At 43.2% G+C, this 20,009-nt stretch overlaps 1 protein-coding gene across 2 annotated transcripts; it reads left to right on the top strand.

Annotated features, from left to right (window-relative positions):
- The first annotated feature begins 8,471 nt into the window (after positions 1 to 8,471).
- LOC311242669 (leukocyte cell-derived chemotaxin-2-like) lies at positions 8,472 to 19,745 on the top strand. Of its 2 annotated transcripts, none has more exons than XM_084331669.1 (4): positions 8,472 to 8,562; positions 8,790 to 8,901; positions 10,498 to 10,649; positions 18,958 to 19,745. In XM_084331669.1, exons 1-4 carry the CDS (start codon positions 8,523 to 8,525, stop codon positions 19,035 to 19,037), a joined length of 384 nt encoding a protein of 127 aa, XP_084187795.1. In that variant the 5' UTR covers positions 8,472 to 8,522; the 3' UTR covers positions 19,038 to 19,745. The 2 variants fall into 2 exon arrangements, with proteins under 2 accessions (XP_084187795.1, XP_084187794.1); XM_084331668.1 differs by lacking the exon at positions 18,958 to 19,745 and adding an exon at positions 15,812 to 16,351.
- The last annotated feature ends 264 nt before the right edge of the window (positions 19,746 to 20,009 follow it).

Here is a 20,009-nt window from a genome sequence, read left to right as displayed (position 1 = left end):
TTGTGTGTGTCAGCTGTAGTTTGTGGTGCTAGGTTATACTGTATGTTTCTATATCTATTGTCATTCACATCAATGACATTGACAAAGACACTCACAGATGACCATTATAACCTTGCCAAGGTTAATTGCAGGGCTGTTGCATTAAACTACATTACCTTCTCAAGCATAAGCAAGTACTTGATCAAACGGGTCAGACCTTAGAGGGCATTTCAATGTAATTCTGGTACACTTCAACGATCCATATCAGACAATTCATATTTAGAATGCAGTTGAATATATATTAAATAGTAAAAACACTTAAAAGAATCTCATAACTGCATTCAACATTGATTGACTTGAAGCACAAATGATCAGAAATTATTAAATCGACACCTTTGTTAATTTCCATTGATTTCAATTCACTTCCATTAAATTCAATCAAACTTTATTGTCAAAACTGTATTCATTCAACCATGCATGCAGGGACTTTGACCCGGTACACAGTTATGAACTATAGCATATGAATCTACCTAGTATCCACTGGATATGATACTCTGCAGCATAGAGAATGCACACTGCAGTTTAAAGAGCCACTAGGTGGCAGAAGGGTTCTTTACAGCAGGATTACAATTGTGCTTTTTCTCTGATGATTTAAAGATTTCAATAAAAAAATCTAATCGAAACCTTAAAACCGAACATCAAATCGAATTGTGGATTTGGAGAATCGTGACACCCCTGTTGAACATATTATTATTTTTGTAAAGATACTTTTTTTGGCATCTTTTTTTTTGCTTTATTGGACAGACCCGGCAGAGCGGAAGGATGGGAGAAGATATGGGGAGGAGACATTCGGCAAAGGTCGCCAGGTCCGGGAGTCGAACCCGGGACGGCCACGTTGCACTGCAGTGCGTTACGTGGTGCGCCACACTGGCTCCCTCTGTTTACATTTACATTTACATTTAGTCATTTAGCTGACGCTTTTATCCAAAGCGACTTACAAGTTCTGTACGACAAGCCATCAGGAAGGGCACAACTCTATCAGCTGAGCAACAATGTTCATCAAAGTGTTGAGTGCTACAGTGTAGGTTAGTTTATTAGGACAAGTGCATGACAGTACGGTTAGTTAGGGTTAGATTTTTTTTTTTTTTTTTTTTTTTTTTTTTTTTAATTCAGATAATGGTTGAAGAAGTGCGTCTTTAGTCGACGGCGAAAGATTGGACGTGATTCGGCTGTCCTAACTGGGGTGGGTAGTTCATTCCACCATTGTGGGGCAAGGACTGAGAATAGGCGACTTCTCTTTGATGACCCTCCCGGAGCTTGGATAGGAGTAGGTCTGAGGCGGCCAGAAGATGCAGAGCGTAGGGGTCTTGAGGGTGTGTAGTTAGAGACCATTGACCGGAGGTAGGCGGGAGCGGTTCCCTTTGCCGCACGGTATGCTAGGTCGAGGGCCTTGAAGCGGATTCGTGCAGCAATGGGGAGCCAGTGCAGGTCCCTAAGAAGTGGGGTGACATGGGCCGACTTCGGTAGGTTTGAGATCAGGCGGGCCGCTGCGTTCTGAATGAGTTGAAGAGGCTTAGTGGCAGTGGCCGGGAGGCCAGCGAGCAGTGCATTGCAGTAGTCGAGGCGGGAGATGACTGTTGATTGGACGAGGAGTTGGGTGGCTTCTTTTGTCAGGAAGGGGCGTATCCTTCTGACGTTGCTCAGGAGGAATCGGCAGGTTCTGGTCGTCGCTGCGATGTGAGCAGAGAAGTTCAACTGGTCGTCGAGGACAACACCAAGGTTCTTGGCGGTCGGGGACGCAGTCACAGCTGCATTCTCGACTGTGATTGAAAGGTCGGTTAGGGGGGAGGATTTGGCCGGCAGGTGGAGCAATTCTGTTTTGCTTAGGTTCAGTTTGAGGTGGTTGGACGTCATCCAGGCTGAGATGTCGGACAGACAGGCCGAGATCCGCACAGAGACGTGGATATCTGAGGGAGGGAAGGAGAGGAAGAGTTGAGTATCGTCGGCATAACAATGGTAGGAGAAGCCATGAGACGTGATAATGTTACCCAGTGATTTAGTGTAGAGGGAGAAGAGAAGGGGTCCTAAAACCGAGCCCTGGGGGACACCCGTCCGCAGGGGGCGGGTGGCCGACAGGGTCCCTCTCCATGACACTTGGTAGGAGCGGTCATTGAGGTATGATGACAGCCATGTCAGCGCAGAGCCAGCCACTCCCATTCCTGCGACATTCCTCTGTTGAACATATTTGCAGTCCCAAATGGTTTCCACAGTTTGAATGGCTTCACAAATGTTGTTATTATGAAATAGTTTTCTTTAAAGATGTATTGCAATAATGAGGGAAGATTAAATACTGATGCCAATCATATTGTGTAATATTTGTTTTCAACTTGACCGTTTTGAGCTGATTAATTCCACACAAGTTAGGATATGTAGTTTAGTTTACAATTTTAGCACACCAGTGTTTGATTAGGTTATTTGTCGTTGCCCAATACGTTTTCTATAATAGTTGCATATTAACTTATGCGTAAATTAGACTCAGCCATGTCCCACCACTTCATTGCTGAAAAGTAAGCACAATGCAACAATTACCTTACATTTGGCCTTCGAGTTGTTCCACTTCTTCATGGCCTGTTTGGCTGTGATATCACAGTCAGGCCAGACATCACTCCCAAGATGTAGCACTGAACGGCACAGGAAGTCCTTCATTCCGACAGCCATCAGACTTTACAATGCATCACTGTGCCTCACTGCATCACTGAGCACAGGGTGACAGTTACCATCTTCCTGGACTTTTACTTTTAAAACAACATTGTTCAATATTACACTTACTGTACACTTACTGTAGACTTCTGTATATTTTTACTGTATATTTTATACTAGAATGTATATACATAACATACAAAATGTGAATCCCGGACCGTACTTTATTATTATTATCTTATTCTTAGGCTTATTTTACTCTTTATTCTTAGGCAATTTTTTTTGTTATTCTTATTCGTGACTTTGTTCTGTCTATCTAAATGTTTACTGTGAGCGATTTGTAATGCCAAATTTCCCTCTGGATTAAAGTATTTCTATTCTATTCTATTGATGAAGACTCTGGGCAAAGCAAAAAAAACAACTTAAACACCATTACTAATACTACTACTAACAATAACAATAATAACTTATTCAACTACCCCCTGCATGCGTGTACTGCCATGCACACCAAAGTGCAATACTACCTTCATACTAACTTTCTGCATACAATAATTACATCATAATTGTCTCCTGTGTTATTTATTTTGCCTGTCACTAATACTTTTGTGATCTTCGAGCAAGCCGAAGAGGATGGAGGTTAACTCCCAATCACATATTATACAAAGTCAATAAACTGAACTGATCCTAGGAGTAGTCTCAAGCGAGTGCCTTTTTCTGTCTGCTTATAATAGTATAATTCTAACCCCTCCCTAACTAGTGCCCTCAAGCTCCATACCCACCTTGGTGATAGCCCCCGCTTGACTCAGCTGCTAATTGGAGATGGATTAAAACAACCAGTACACTATCTTAAAAACATGCATTTGAAAGTACTTCTGCATTGACCAAGGCTCTGGCATTACAACGGCACATTTTATATTGAGATTAGCTCCAGTATCTCTGTAACACACAGACATACACTCGCACACACATGCGCACATGCACGCACGTACACACACACACACAAACACACACATAAAATGCATTGTGTTCAGCTGATAGAGTTGTATCCTTCCTGATGACCTGTCGTACAGAACTTGTAAGTCGCTTTGGATAAAAGCGTCAGCTAAATGACTAAATGTAAATGTAAATGTAATACACCATTATATGTGACAGTTCCTTGTATATCCCTAATACTGTCATGACATGCGTATTGTAATTATACTTATATTATATTGCATAAAATATGACACACTTTGCACTGTTTGATACAGAACTACAGCCCACTTTAAGTCATATCTATTGACCAGAATATAATTGTCACAACTTCTTTGATTATTAGTTCCATAATATTTCCTTTCTTAGCTTTATAGTATCTATTTGTTTTCTTTCACTTTTGGTGAATCAAACTCTCTGCAAGTTTGACACAAACAGACACCAATCGACCAGCACCCGTGGCATACAAAAGCATACTCACTCCCATCCATTTTTGCAGGAATTCCTCTGGCGACTCGCGCTGCAATAAGCACCCTGGTTTCCTCAGATGTCCCATGATTTAAATAAACATTTTCAAAAACATCAATAAGAGCAGTGAGAAAATTTAAAATATTGTATATTAGAATGACCACGGGTGCCTAGAGTCGCTAGCCCTTGGCTGACGGCTCTGACCCTTTAGTTGATTGGTTAGCGCTGCTGCTGTCTGCCATCTGAATTTGTGTGGCTGTCTGTGGTCTGTGGGGCAAGAGAGTCTGTGAGTGTGACTGTCTGTGAGGCAAGAGGGTCTGTGAGTGTGACTGTCTGTGAGGCAAGAGGGTCTGTGAGTGTGACTGTCTGTGAGGCAAGAGGGTCTGTGAGTGTGACTGTCTGTGAGGCAAGAGGGTCTGTGAGTGTGACTGTCTGTGGGGCAAGAGGGTCTGTGAGTGTGACCATCTGTGAGGCAAGAGGGTCTGTGAGTGTGACTATCTGTGGGGCAAGAGGGTCTGTGAGTGTGACTATCTGTGGGGCAAGAGGGTCTGTGAGTGTGACTGTCTGTGAGGCAAGAGGGTCTGTGAGTGTGACTGTCTGTGAGGCAAGAGGGTCTGTGAGTGTGACTATCTGTGGGGCAAGAGGGTCTGTGAGTGTGACTGTCTGTGAGGCAAGAGGGTCTGTGAGTGTGACTGTCTGTGAGGCAAGAGGGTCTGTGAGTGTGACTGTCTGTGGGGCAAGAGGGTCTGTGAGTGTGACTGTCTGTGAGGCAAGAGGGTCTGTGAGTGTGACTGTCTGTGAGGCAAGAGGGTCTGTGAGTGTGACTGTCTGTGAGGCAAGAGGGTCTGTGAGTGTGACTGTCTGTGGGGAAAGAGGGTCTGTGAGTGTGACTGTCTGTGGGGCAAGAGGGTCTGTGAGTGTGACTGTCTGTGGGGCAAGAGGGTCTGTGAGTGTGACTGTCTGTGAGGCAAGAGGGTCTGTGAGTGTGACTATCTGTGGGGCAAGAGGGTCTGTGAGTGTGACTGTCTGTGAGGCAAGAGGGTCTGTGAGTGTGACTGTCTGTGAGGCAAGAGGGTCTGTGAGTGTGACTGTCTGTGGGGCAAGAGGGTCTGTGAGTGTGACTGTCTGTGAGGCAAGAGGGTCTGTGAGTGTGACCATCTGTGGGGCAAGAGGGTCTGTGAGTGTGACTGTCTGTGGGGCAAGAGAGTCTGTGAGTGTGAAGGCACGTGCACACATAGAGGCCAAGGGGTGCCTGAGCACCTGCCTTTTTGAGCCTCATCAAAAAAGTGCCATTTTTGAAAAAAAAAAATATATATATATATATATATATTTTTTTTTTATTTATTTTTTTACCATTACGCATATAGACTGCCCTTCCAACTGAAAAATGTCAGGATAGAATCAAAATATTAGGTAAAGAGAGAGAGATGCCCCATATTCCATTGCAGTTTGCACGGCCTCCTCAGCGTGCCTCTCCGCAGACCTATATATTTTATGCATAGCGTGGGTGGTGATGATGATGATGATAGAAACCGCTGTTGAATGCTGGTTGAGGGACACAAAGAAGTCAAATCCGATGGGATTTGGGAATCTCAAATACAAATCGGGATTGGAATAAAAAATGCATTTATATTAAACAATACAGAATATACAGCACTTCTTGGGGTCTGTAGGGTAAGCACTTATTCCCTCCCCCCTGAACATTTATGGAGATGTATGGGCCTTTTAAGTCAGTGATAAAAGTGTCTTTCAAGGATAAGTGAGCTCCTGCACTGATTATTATAGTTCAATATTCAATATTTGATCACCAAAACCCCCCAAAAAGCATAAAAAGGGGGCCCCCCGCTACGCGCGCTCGGCTAATATATACGCACAAGTGTAGTGCCCTTTTCAGCCTTTGAGCACCTGCCCCTCTAAAGTCCTGTGCACGTCCCTGAGTGTGACTATCTGTGGGGCAAGAGGGTCTGTGAGTGTGACTGTCTGTGAGGCAAGAGGGTCTGTGAGTGTGACTATCTGTGGGGCAAGAGAGTCTGTGAGTGTGACTGTCTGTGGTCTGTGGGGCAAGAGGGTCTGTGAGTGTGACTGGCGGGCGCTTGTGGAGCATCTCAACTTCGCTATACATTTTTGTAAAAACAGCCAACATTAGACATCTACACAATTGATTTCTCGGCTCAAACATTCTCACGAGTGAATTTAGTAATGGGATAGCCGGAAATGAAATATACCGCTTCTCTGCTGTTTTCCACTGCTCCTCGCTTCGGATGCCGAAATTAATGCTGCGATATTTGTGTTATCCAGTTTGTATCAAATACCAACCAATGCATCCTTGGTAAAATGGGCGTGTCAAGAACCCTTCTGGGTAGCCTATTTTAACCGTTCTAACTTCTTGGCGAAGAATTTGTCTATTGGGGCAGTACTTGGGCCTCAAAAAGAGACATTTCACAAGGACACAAGAACACACAAGAACGCAGATTGAGAAAGTCCCTAAGATACTGTATGTATACTAGTGTTGATGTGGTCGATACTGTAGCATACACACACTTTTGTACAAGCCCTTTGGGCTTTGTTCCCTCCTAGCACTTTTGTATTTTGTATTTTTTATAATGTGCTAAATAAATAAACTAAACTAAACTAAACTACACTGTTTCGACAGTGCAACATTATTGTCAAGAAGGAATGATTGCAGTACAATACAGTACAAAGTGCTGAAGCTGCTCCATAGACAGTGAATCGGGAAGGGGTTGGGATGACACAGTTAGGCCTTTTCCACCAACAGAGAACCAATTCCATTCACCTCATTTTGAACCGTTCTGAGCATTTCGACCAAAGATAAATTGGCTTGGAAACCAAAAAGTTGGTTCGCAGTTGGAACCAAAAAATATGCAGGTTGGAAAGAGAATGGAGAAGGCAATAATGGAATGTCAAATGTGACATCGTCAGAAATAAAGAGCGTGCAGTTGTCTGCTGCTATTTTAATTTACTGTCCTACAACATTAAAGGAATACTACTGTAAGTTCAGTTACAGTTAGTAATTTGTGCATACTGTATTTTAATCCAAAACGAGGGACCTTTCAGTTTGTCCAGGTGGGTTTTGAGTGCAGCCATCAGTCAGTGTGTGTGGGGAATGGCTATTACTGATCAGTGAAAATTCTGAATGTTTCCTTTCAAAAGAGGCCAGACTCATGCATGTAATATAAGTGGTTCAAGAATAACGTTCAAATTACTTTGGGTATGCAATCGACAGGCATTTTATACCAAATTGGCCCAACTGTTAACAATCCAGCAACAGCCCTCTGTTGACTCCAGAGTCAGCCGCCTGGTGGGGATGTTGTGCTCTACTGAGCTCACTCATCTAGTTGAACTATGTGTAGTACACTCATCAAGCATTGTGTTTCCTGTTATTGATTTTGTACTGTTGTTATATTAGTTGGACAGCAGTCTGGCCATGCCGCCTTGTAAACAGTGTAATGTAACTGACCTGTCATGAGTGCCTCCCGGTCTGCATGGCCACATCCTTGTGTACTGATGATTGTATAGGCTATAATAATACAATGTGCTCTTGAGTGTGTTATAAAGGCTTTTTGGCTATTGGTTTTCCCTTTTGAGATATTGTTTACATTAAAAGGGCTTGCTTGCAAAGTTAAGTTTTCCCTATTTATTTGTTTGGTCCACATTTGTCCTGTTATTGTAAGCCTAATGAAAGTATCTCATATATTTTTCATTCTAATGTGTACTGTAAGCCGATACATTCTGGGAAAAATTGGCACACCAATATTTATTTAGACACACCCAAAACAGTTCTGCCTGAACCACTGCTTGTAACAAATAGCCCAAAAGCACAACATTGAGTGCATACTCCAGTCCACACACCACTCACTGTAAGCATGAATACAAGCATCTTAGCATGAATGTAAACAGCATGTAATAGGTTGCTTTTGAATTCCGTATAAAAAAGCGGAACCATAAAAGTTGCATTTACCTTCTTCCTCCTTTATCATCATGATCTGATTTGATATGTAAATTATACTGTAATCCAGATACAATTATGAATACTGAATAGAGAGCATGACTTCCACACATTATATTACATTATATTACATCTTGGTCACACACTATACAGTATGTGGTATATTTAAATTCCAAGCAATACGCATCGTTATCCATGATAGCTTTTAAAGCTATACCCTTCCATAAGCAATAGATTGCACAATCACGTTCTCATTCTGTTGCAAGAAAGGGCATGGCATTGTTTGGAAATTAAACCGTTTATGGGAAGTTTCCACACCTGTCATGTAACACAGTATATAAAAGCACTGCCCTTGAAGGAAGACACACTGCTTTTAAGAGGCACATTAATACATATATCACCTCTAGCTGTTTGTAACCCATTGATTCAAAACATCATGAAAACAGGCGTCCTTCTGTTGGCTACAGTCATTGTGGGTAAGTACAGTACTTTGTCATAATGACTCTGTATAATTTTACCATAATATTACGGCCTCTCAGATACACAGTATGAAGCTTCTGTGGGTGGATAAAGGCTTGATATTATATCTGAGTTATTTTTCATGGATAAAGTACAACACTGTACTTACTGTATATGAGCAGCAGGATATTGGGTTGAAATAATACCCTTCTGATTCCTCTGGTCTGATTCTGTCTATGGTCAGCTGTGCTGTCTGTGTGTGAGAGTGTGAAGTTTGGCCAGCTCTGCAGTGGAAACTCCAGCAACAGAAGGCGTACATCAGACAGATGGGGACAAGGGCACTACGGAGCACGTCGGTATGGCAACCCTGAGGAAAATTGTACCATGCATCTTTGTATGAGTTCCTTTTTTTTTTTTTTTATATATTTTTCCCCCTCCATTTTCCTCTGATTTTCTCCCATCCCAATGTTAGTCGTATGCCAATTCCCAGTCCCTGCCTGATCGCTGCGCACTTACCCCCCACAGTCAGATCATCTGGGAGAGTGGAGGCTACCACGTGCTTCCTCCGACACACGTCCAGCCAATCACCGCTTCTTTTCACCTGGCAGCGCGGATTCTCATCGAGAGGGCGTAGCGTGTGGGAGGACCACACTATCCCCCTCAAGTCCTATCCGCGCTTAGCAGGCGCCCCGACCGAACTGTAGGAGTCGCTGTTTACAACGACCCGGACCCACCCCGCCAGCTTCTCCCACCCTCTAATACAGCCAATTGTATTAGTGCAGACGGCCAGCCAAGCTGGTGACAACCCCGGAGCTGTGAGCTGGATTCGAACAGGCGAATCCAGCTCACAGCTCCGGGGTTGGTGACGAACGCAATGTATGAGTTCCTTTCTAAAATTAGATTAAGTTTCACTCTAACAAATTGATTAGACACATAAGAAAAGGTCACTTTAAAGGAAAGAAAAAAGGTCACTTTAAAGGAAAAAAAACATAACTGGATGTTTTTGTATAGTATAGTTAGTATAGCTAGTATAGCATAGTGACATATAGTATAACTTATTGTATAGTAGTGTACTCATTAACTTTTAATTTGTAAGCTTAGCATTGTATTGTTTTATCTTAGTACTTTTATCATGTCTATTTTATTATCTATTCTATTCTATTCTATTATTATTTGTATTTTTTTTGCACAATCGAAGCGGGCATGGTCACCTTCATTTCATGTCTTGTGTATGTATGTGATGAATAAACCTCTTGAATCTTGAATTTTGATTGTGCTCATTGTCTTCTTCAGAGTCAGATGAGAAGATAGATACCAATTTCCTCTCTGTGGGTTCAAAATAAAGCTATCAGGCTACACGCTAGCCTAGCTTAGCACAAATGAATGGTAGCGGATACGGATCAGCTAGCCTAGCTTCTTCTAGCTTCTATCTATCTTCTTGTCTGACTCTGAAGAAGACAATAAGCACATGTCCCATAATGTTGGCATGTTTTGTCTCTGAATTTAATTTGGAATCAGCCTCCTATTGGAATTATTATAATAACAATGGTAGTTCACGTAAATGGAGTTCAAACAACATACAATTTTCTCCCTTTATTTCTTTTATTATTTTATTATTTTATTGCAACTCTAAATCTGTTCTTACTTACTACTACTTACTACACAGGGCAAATGAGGAAATTACTGCAGTGATGAAAGTGCTATTTATACATGTCTACACATGACAAAAGACAATATATAACATTAAATTAAATAAAGTTTTACAGAACATACATATTATGTAACATCAATTGTGGGAATCTTTTTAATGTTGTGATCAAACCCTGCTGAATAAATCAACGTTGATGCACAGTACATATTGTTGAAACATTAGATACATGTTTTTTCATAACACAACAAGCCAGACTTTAGATCATGGTTTGGTTTAAAGCCATTCTCGTGTCCATGTTTAGGGGGAGCCGTGTGCATAAGGGCCTGGATATCGCGTGCAGCGATGGTGCAACTGTCTATGCACCCTTTGATGTGAAGCTCAGCGGCAAAGTCATCGTTTACACTGACCCCAAGAAGGCCGCAATCAACAATGGGATCAATCTCAGTGGAGAAGGTTAGTCTGTCTCAAGTAATGTTAGGTTGCTGTTGTTGTTGTTGTTGCTGCTGCAAAATTTTTCATCACTTCAGGTGAGATAATGGTGTAGAAAATGTGACACAATGTTGTTATGTAATAAATAACTATGAGTATATTTCTGAATCTATATACATTGACTAGCCTCTCAGTTTAAACATTTAGACTAGGTTCAAACATTCAACAGGCTAAGCACATTCTCAGTAACAATTTTTACTGTATAAAGCACACCCTCAGGGGCTTATACAGAACCAAGCATTTCACCGTAAAGTACATGTATTTTATTGTGACAACTAATAACAAACTTGAAACTTGTTTGTTCTATGACTGTTCTACTACTGAATGATACTATAGTTGGGTCAAGAACCAACATTCTGTGACCATTCTCTGGCTAAGATGTTTTGATGATTGATTTGACTTCTATGGACCTTTTATAAAATATTTAGCCCCCGTGTCCCTCCGAAAAATCCCGGCATTTTTTGTCAGATGGCCAAATCCAAAATACCTGCTGACGCCATCTTGAAAAATTAACTTTTGATCCAGAGCACCTAGAATCATGTATGAATACACTTTTTTGTGTAAGTCAACCATGACGATTCCAATTCTGACATCAGTTTGACTCTATGACATCAATTTGACCCAGCAATCCAAGATGGCCACCATATAGTAGAGCGAAAATGTAACTTTTAATGTCAAAACCAATTTTACCATGGTACTGCTGTACTTTAAACAAACTACCTTCATAAGGATCTCAGCAAAATAATTGATGAATGTACAGTATGATAAGATAACTAATTATACTTCAAAATACGCTCTCTTAAATAGCTGTAACTTGAACAGATTAACAATTAACAATTTACTTAATTTTTTTTTAACTTTATAGTATTTTCAGCTTTTTCTGGCCACGCAGGACCGATAGAGGGAGAGAGGGAGAACAGGAGGAGAGGTAGGGAAGACATGCAGCAAATGGTCGCCGGGACTGGGAAACGAACCCGGGACGACCGCTTTGCGACTCAGCACGCTATGTGGTGTGCTACTGGAGCGCCCCAACAATGAAACCACTTTAAACATGTCATGATCAGTCCGAATCAGAGCATTCTGCCTCACTAGATTCTGAATCATCAGATTCCAATGAATCACCCCTCCTCCTCCATACATCATCATCTCCCTTCTCATCATCATCCTCCTCACTCTCCTCTTCCTCACTTTCTTCAGCTGGCCCTGGTGCAGGTAGATGTGTTGGGAGAGCAGGTCGTGTGTGACGGACGGGGCGACAGCGACCACCCACCAGCTCCCAGCCATGTCCGAGTGGCGAAGGGTGTTGCTTCAGGGAGGGGTGGCGCACTAGATATGCCAAGTAGTTGGTACGGAGGCAGTGTTGACGTAGGCTATCTGCATCTGGAGGGAGATGGATGAATGATTTGTTCTTCATTCTCTTCCACTTTGTGGCACGGGCCTCAGCCATGGTGCTACTATTCTTGTCGCCATAAATTACATGTCGTGTGAACTCGAACAGCTCCTCTAGCACCTCCTCCTCAAGGTCAAGGCTATCTCCACACCGCGAGAGCAGCCGTCGTGCCATAGGGCTCTTTGCCACCTTGTCATACACCGACGACTTACCCTTGTCATAGAAGCCTGAATTGGCATCACAGCCTGTAATGCAGTGTAGCTGCACAATACAATCTGCCATCTCCTCAGTAACCAGGCCACGGCAGAAGACCGTGTTCTGCTTTCTCTTGATGCAGAGCATACCGGGCAGCTGTTGAGAGATGACCGCTGCCATGACATAGGCATCGGTGTCGGCTGCATCAATGACCACAGGGCCACTGTAGCCTGACTCACGTAGAACTGTGTAAGCAGAGAAGAGGATGGTGTCAGCCTCAGACTGGTCAAAGCTGTAGTTCTGCATTGGTTGCTGGGTTGACAAGTTGGTGCAGTGGGAGCCAACAGAGTAGACGATCTCTGTATCTACACCCTGTGCAACAAGGTCAGTCAGATAGCTGCATATTACTTTTTGTAGCCGCTCCTTGTTGCTGACGCTTCATGTAGGTGTTGGGGACATGTACCTTACCTTGTACCCGCAGATCTCGCTCATCATCTTTAGTTGAGTATGCTACGTCGTATGGGTCATTTACACAGAAAATACGGTCAGCATCACCATGGCGGGCAAGGATGATGGATGATACCTTGTGGACATAGTCCAACCACTTGTATGGGGTGCCATCTTGTGTCTGCCGATCTTCTGCTGATGGGGTTGCCATCCTCCAGATCATGCCCATGTCGACAAGAGCGGTGTAGGGTTCTTGCAGATCTACAGATTGGAGAGAGAGCTTCTGAATGAGCTTGCTCTTCTGTGTCTTCCTATATGTGCCATTGGAGTTGAATAAGGCCACACATTCCTCGACAACACGATGTTCCAGCAACTCTGAGAGATTCACAAGTTGACTGACCTCAACCAGGTCGATCACTGCCTTGAGAGCACTCCGCTCCATCTCAGCAGCTCTTGCTTTGAGTTCCTCCCCGGGCTTCTCCATGCAGGGCTGCTTGGCAAATGTCAAGCGTTTGCTCAGAGGGACAGGTGCATGGAGGGAGGTTTTCTTACTGAACACTCGGTCTTGCAAGAAGCTGGTCAACTTCTCCTCTCCCACAGCATAGGCTGAGTTGAAGTCCGCGATGAGTTCATCAGAGGCAGGCATGGCTGACTGTAGGGTGCGGAGGGTGGGTGAGGCTGGATCAAATGGGAAGGAATCAAACTCATGCATGCATGCATGCGACCAGGTCCTGCACACGCTGCTCATCTTCTCTCATCCTTTTCGGACCACATTCTATGTGCTTCCTCTTGGCTTTTTTGTGTGTGGCCAGGGCATTGTGAGCCACCCGGATCTTGGCCAAATTGTTCACATTTCTGGAGTGCACCAGCAGCTGCTTCTCATTCTGGAGGATGGAGAGCCAGCCAGACTTCATTTGGCTGCCCTTGTTCATTGTACACTCGATCCACATGTCCCAGGCCATGTTGGAGTAGGGGTTGCCTGTGATGGACTGAGTGAAGTCAGTACGAAGGAAGGCGACCTGATCAGCAGGGAGAGCTGTCAGCATTGCCCAGAAGTCAGGCAGCCACCTTCCATACCTATTGTTGTCGTACACTACCATCCATGGCAGCATGGCACGCAGAGAGCTGACATACTCATCCAAGTTGCAGATATGTACTGCATGCACATTCTGCATGAGTGCATCCGTCATAGACAGGAAGTCCCTCCAGTAGTCCGCCATGTCACTGGCCTCCACCTGGGTGAATAAATTGGTGATGAGGCTCTCGAGGTCAGTATCATCCTCCAGTGCCGCATGTGCAGCTGCACGGGGTTCTTGGGAGAGACTCATATCTCTCAGAATCTCAAGGTTCTCCCTTGTCTCATCAGCCAGGTTGGGCATGAGCCTCCCCTTTACCAGCTGACTCATGAGTGCCTCATAGATGAGCCTCAAGCAACGCAGCCCCCTCTTGTAATGCTTGCCTTTCAGTGCACGGTCGACGGAGCCCTCTGCAATAACTCCTCCTGCCACAAGTACATCTCCTAGCTCACTCCCCTTGTAGTGCTTGTAGATAGCGCTCATCATCACACACTGTGTATGGGGTACAATGTCATGGTACTTGTTTGGGTTCTTGGCCTTGAGCAGAGTGATGAGGACGTACACAGGATGATCTCCCACTAAGAAGGCGAAGGGCATGTGCTTAGTTGCGATGATGGTAGACAGCTTCTCCATGATGTCATTCACAACTGACTTGTTGGGCGGTTTATTGTAAGATGTATGAAAATAAGCCTTGCTCTTCCTCTGCTCCATATTCAAGCCAGCGTGAAACCCATTGTATGAAGGGATAGTGCACGCATGCACGCACGTATGCACACACACATGTGCACACGCACGTATGCGCACACACACACACACACACACACACTCGCAGTCTATTGAAGAAGAAGGCCTGGATGAGCGAGGTCAACAGGAGTTCTTCATGTCAAGGAATGGCGAGATGGCGTGGTCCAAGATACCTTTTGAAACAGAAGGCTGAGCACAAGCTCAGAACATCATCAAAATAACTCCTGAAAGAAACAGCTTTCGAACACAACACAAGGGTTAACAAACCCCAAACACAGGGCTACAATGACTATATTAGCTAACTAGTTGTTGTTGCTAGCTAGCTAGCTATTGGGAAAGTTGTTAGTCTGAAGCCCTGCCCAAACACCAAATCTTACTTTCCCATTCAAAAGTTACATTTTCGCTCTGCTGTCTCTTTCTACATTTTTGCTCTACTGGATGGTGGCCATCTTGGATTTCTGGGTTAAATTGATGTCATAGAGTCAAACTAATGTCAGAATTGGAATCGTCATGGTTGACTTACACAAAAAAGTGTATTCATACATGATTCTAGGTGCTCTGGATCAAAAGTTCATTTTTCAAGATGGCGTCAGCAGATATTTTGGATTTGGCCATCTGACAAAAAATGCCGGGATTTTTCGGAGGGACACGGGGGCTAAATATTTTATAAAAGGTCCATAGAAGTCAAATCAATCATCAAAACATCTTAGCCAGAGAATGGTCACAGAATGTTGGTTCTTGACCCAACTACTAAGTAAATTATATTGAAATTAATGATTGATCTAAATAAATGAGTGACAATTAGTGAACACTGAATAACCTGTAATGATAATCAAAACAAACTCCATCCTTAGTATATTATTAACTGTAGTTGGCTTCTGTAGTGCACAGAAGCTCTCTCTTCTCTCTTGATATTTCCCTGTATAGTGTAAAATCAATCAATCAACCTTTCTGTCTATATCTATCTATCTATCTATCTATCTATCTATCTATCTATCTATCTATCTATCTATCTATCTATCTATCTATCTATCTATCTATCTATCTATCTATCTATCTATCTATCTATCTATCTATATGTCTATCTGTCTATATATATGGATCATTATATATCGATAGATACACTGCATATTGTGTGCAGGGATGGCACAACCAATCAATGGTGGTTGCTCATCAATTAACCAACCAACCAACAACCCAACAAATCAATCAATTAAAGTCGAATTGATCATTTCATTTCATCAAGAAATTCATCGTAATTTCTTGTACTTTAGGCCTGTGTTTCAAACTCTTCTATGTGAAGCCAGACAAGACGTCTGGAGTGGTGAGAAAGGGACAGAGGATTGGTGTGATGTTACCCATGCAGAGTGTTTACCCAGGGATCACCTCTCACATCCATGTCCAGATGTGCGACAAATCTGACCCCACCAAGTACTTCTGACGGGGACGCCCGTGGATTTGCCTCCACTGTATCACTAAATTCTGATACAAATGTATGCTTGCTATATAGGCTAGACATTTCAGATGGATTCCTGAATTTCCCCAAGGGGATTAAAGGATCATCTTATCTTAATCTTATCTTAATTCATGTTCTCGTGTTGTGATTTCAGTACTTCGAGGTATTGCAATAGAATCATCAGATTTTGTTTGCCTAATAAAATGTATATGCTGTAGAATCTTGTTTGTGTATTTTGACTTTTATATATTTGGTTATTAACATACATACAGCTCATATTATAGTAATGAAAGATATGTGCATGTTAGTGAGAAAAAAAAGGTTTCTCACTGGATTACTGTAAGTCATAGTTAATTATTCTGTTTCAATGGGATGAATAACTAAATAGTTGGTCATTTACCACGTTTCTTTTCCTTTTTTGTAGTTGTAGTTACTATCATGCGCTATTTAAGGCGAGACTACCCGGTGAATAGGCAAAAAAAATATTTGAATAGATATCACTATGAAACTTTCCCAGTTTGTTATGTACACACAATGTACACACAATGTACAGTAAATGACCAAGTATGGTTTTGTCAATATTCCAATGTACAGTTTTGCTTGTACAGTGTAAGTCTATCCCCCACCCACCCCTCCTACCCAACCTCCTCCAACAGTTTCTACGTCAAATGTACTCTCTTTTCTGGACTCTTTTTGTATCACAAACAGTACTGTATTTGCAAATCTGGTATGTCATAAATGTATAGATGTAGCAGTACTGTCTATCTGTGTCGTGTGTGTCATATATGTTATGATGAATTGGGCGGCTAGGTGGTGTAGTGGTCTAAGGCACTCGCCACCAGTGTGGAGACGCTAGGATTCGCGTGTTCGAATCCAGCTCTCCACATTGTTTTTCAGTTTGGCTGGTCGTCCGCAGTAATACACATTGGCCGTATTACGGGGAGGGAAAAACTGAAGGGTGGGGATCGAACGTTGTGAACAAGCGACTCCTACAAGTCGGTTGGTGCGCCTGCGCAGTAAAATCAGGAAGTGTCGGGGGCAGCGTGAGCCTCCCACGCGTTACTCCTCGACACTGAGAGGTCGAGCTGCGCAGGTGAAAAGATGCGACTGCTGTTACCTCAAGTACCGGAGGGGACTTGTGCTATGTATGACTTAGTCCTCACTGCAGCCGGCTTGTGGGAGGCAAGAAACAGCATTCGTGACAGGGGAGGGTTGAATTGGATGATACGAAATTGGGATGGGAGAAAATATAGAAAAAATGGGAGAAAAAGTGGATCAAAAAAAAAATATGTTATGATGAATTGAAAATTGGGGACCCTGATGTAAACAAGACGAAATTCTTTCTCTGGTCTGCATCCCCTTATGTAATTGAGCTGTACTGTACTGTACCCATTCTGCAATCTGTTAATAAAGTTTTCAATCAATCAATCAATCAATCAAACAAAGGTCTGTCCCATTGTATACCAATCAATGGGATACATTGCATGTTGACCTGCATTCTTTCAAATGTATATAATTAATCATTAAAACAGATGTGTAACAAATAAGAAATACAAATTCCACAGAAGGCATTAAATAATTATTATTTTCAATCATTTCACAATAATTGCATAATTGTGTTTGAATATCTGAGTAATTAAAGTAATTATACATTTGTCCAAGCTGGTTCAGATATGGTTAAGCAGCTGCCCTGTGATCAGATGAATCCATATTATTTATTTTTCCGACATCAAATGCGTAATTTCTTATCGTACAAATATTGTCATATTTATTTTAATTATGATTAAGTAATTAATTCCAAGGAGGCCTGTAGCGTTGACGTGAAGGAATAACTATGAGAACACAGTCTGTCAAGTTATAATGAAATTTTAAATTAGTCAATCAATCATGAGATTTGATCGTGGCTAGAGCAGATTTAAGAGTGCTCCTCAGCACTCTTAAATCTGCTCTCAGCCACGATCAAATCTGATCTCAGGAAGATTTGGGGACTCCCACTCCCAGCCCTAATATGTCTTCAATGGGCCGAAATCTGGCTAAGACGATTTTTTTTGTCGTAACTTCGTTCGGGAATGAGACCCATTGTCTTTTTATCATCCCATAAATCAGGAAATGCTGTCTACAGTCATAAAAAAAAAAATATTTCGCCAGGTTTTTTGGTATAAATGTACTATAAATCAGGCTATGAATGATATATCAACAAACCCCTCTGGAGAAAGATGCAGGGTATATATAGGAAGAAATGTGGAAAGTATGGTGTGTGTAGGTGCTAGGGAAATGGTCCATGTCTACACTTGCATGTAAGAAAAATGCATAAAAACTCATGTTTGGGAAAACCCCTTCAAAGTTCTGTATTGTAAAATGCCATACATTTTTATTTGAAACCGCTATTTACAAACACAACACCCAATCAAACCATTAGTAATAGACAATCTAAACACATGCCTGATAACTGAATAACATAATAATAATGATGTTATTGAACTGAACAGAACTACATACAGGCTACAAACAGTAACAAACTCAACACAACCGATTACTGTACCCCCTAATAGGCAAAACAAATATTTGAATAGATATCACTATGACACTTTCCAGTTTGTTACATATAAACTACGAAAAAATATATTGCAAGTTTTCTGAATTTTATGTTTATATATGCAAATGAAGCACTTCCCCATTAAATATGTGCACATTTATGGATGCAATCAGGCAAAATGAAGTAAAATAAACAACTAAATGTGTGTTATTGATGTTTTATTGTCACTATAGTTTCATAGAAGACATGTTTAGGAAGCAAAATATAACAAAATCTCAAAATCAACCAAACAAATTATATTTGCCTATTCACCTGGGTAGTCTCGCCTTAAAGAATACTATGTATGGGATGAAAAGGTTTTTTCTACATAGAATATGTGAGGATTCGCCTGTTCCCTGAACTTTTCCCTGTCTACTCTCCCTCACCAGCCCCCACCCTTGCGATGATTTACTCTCCTCTACTCTTCACCAGCCCCCACCCTTGGACTACCTTCACACAGCTGTCATAGTTTATGATTAGCGCCCCAGAGGGCTTTATATACCTGGACCTCCCTTCCAGTCCTGGTCGGGTCGTTCTGTATCTGTGTTCACTCTGTGTTCATGGAGTTCTGTACGTTACCATCCTGTACGTTACCATCACCTGCCGCGTCTCCGGCGTGAGACGACGTGCCAGCCATCACCACCTGTCGCCGTTTGCCTGGAGTGGGACACCGTCTTCGCTCTCTAATTCTCTACGGGAGGTTTTCCAGTGTTCCCACTCCAGACGTCAAGCCGGCGCGTCATCGCTCCCTATTTTCCACGGGAGGATGGCATCTCTTCGCCCCGGTCCCCTGGGACCCCTTTGTTCTGCGTTGCCCGGCCCCCCCGAGGAGGAGGAAGAGGATCCCCGTGCCTGGAGTGGGACACCGCCTTCGCTCACTAATTCTCTACGGGAGGTTGCCAGTGTTCCCACTCCAGACGTCAAGCCGGCGCGTCATCGCTCCCTATTTCCACGGGAGGATGGCGCCTCTTCCCCCTGGCCTCCGCTGTCGGGCCCCTGTCTCAAGTCAAGTCAAGTCTCCGTGCCCGGCCCCCCCGAGGAGGAGGAAGAGGATCTCCGTGCCTGGAGTGGGACACCGCCTTCGCTCTCTAATTCTCTACGGGAGGTTGCCAGTGTTCCCACTCCAGACGTCAAGCCGGCGCGTCATCGCTCCCTATTTCCACGGGAGGATGGCGCCTCTTCCCCCCGGCCTCCGCTGTCGGGCCCCTGTCTCAAGTCAAGTCAAGTCTCCGTGCCCCCCCCCCCCCCCCCCCGAGGAGGAGGAAGAGGATCTCCGTGCCTGGAGTGGGACACCGCCTTCGCTCTCTTAATTCTCTACGGGAGGTTGCCAGTGTTCCCACTCCAGACGTCAAGCCGGCGCGTCATCGCTCCCTATTTCCACGGGAGGATGGCGCCTCTTCCCCCCGGCCTCCGCTGTCGGGCTCCTGTCTCAAGTCAAGTC

The sequence above is a fragment of the Notolepis coatsorum genome (genome assembly GCF_963971535.1).
Source record: "Notolepis coatsorum genome assembly, chromosome: 16".
Taxonomy (NCBI): Eukaryota; Metazoa; Chordata; class Actinopteri; order Aulopiformes; family Paralepididae; genus Notolepis; species Notolepis coatsorum.
This window is presented reverse-complemented; position numbering and strand designations above follow the sequence as displayed.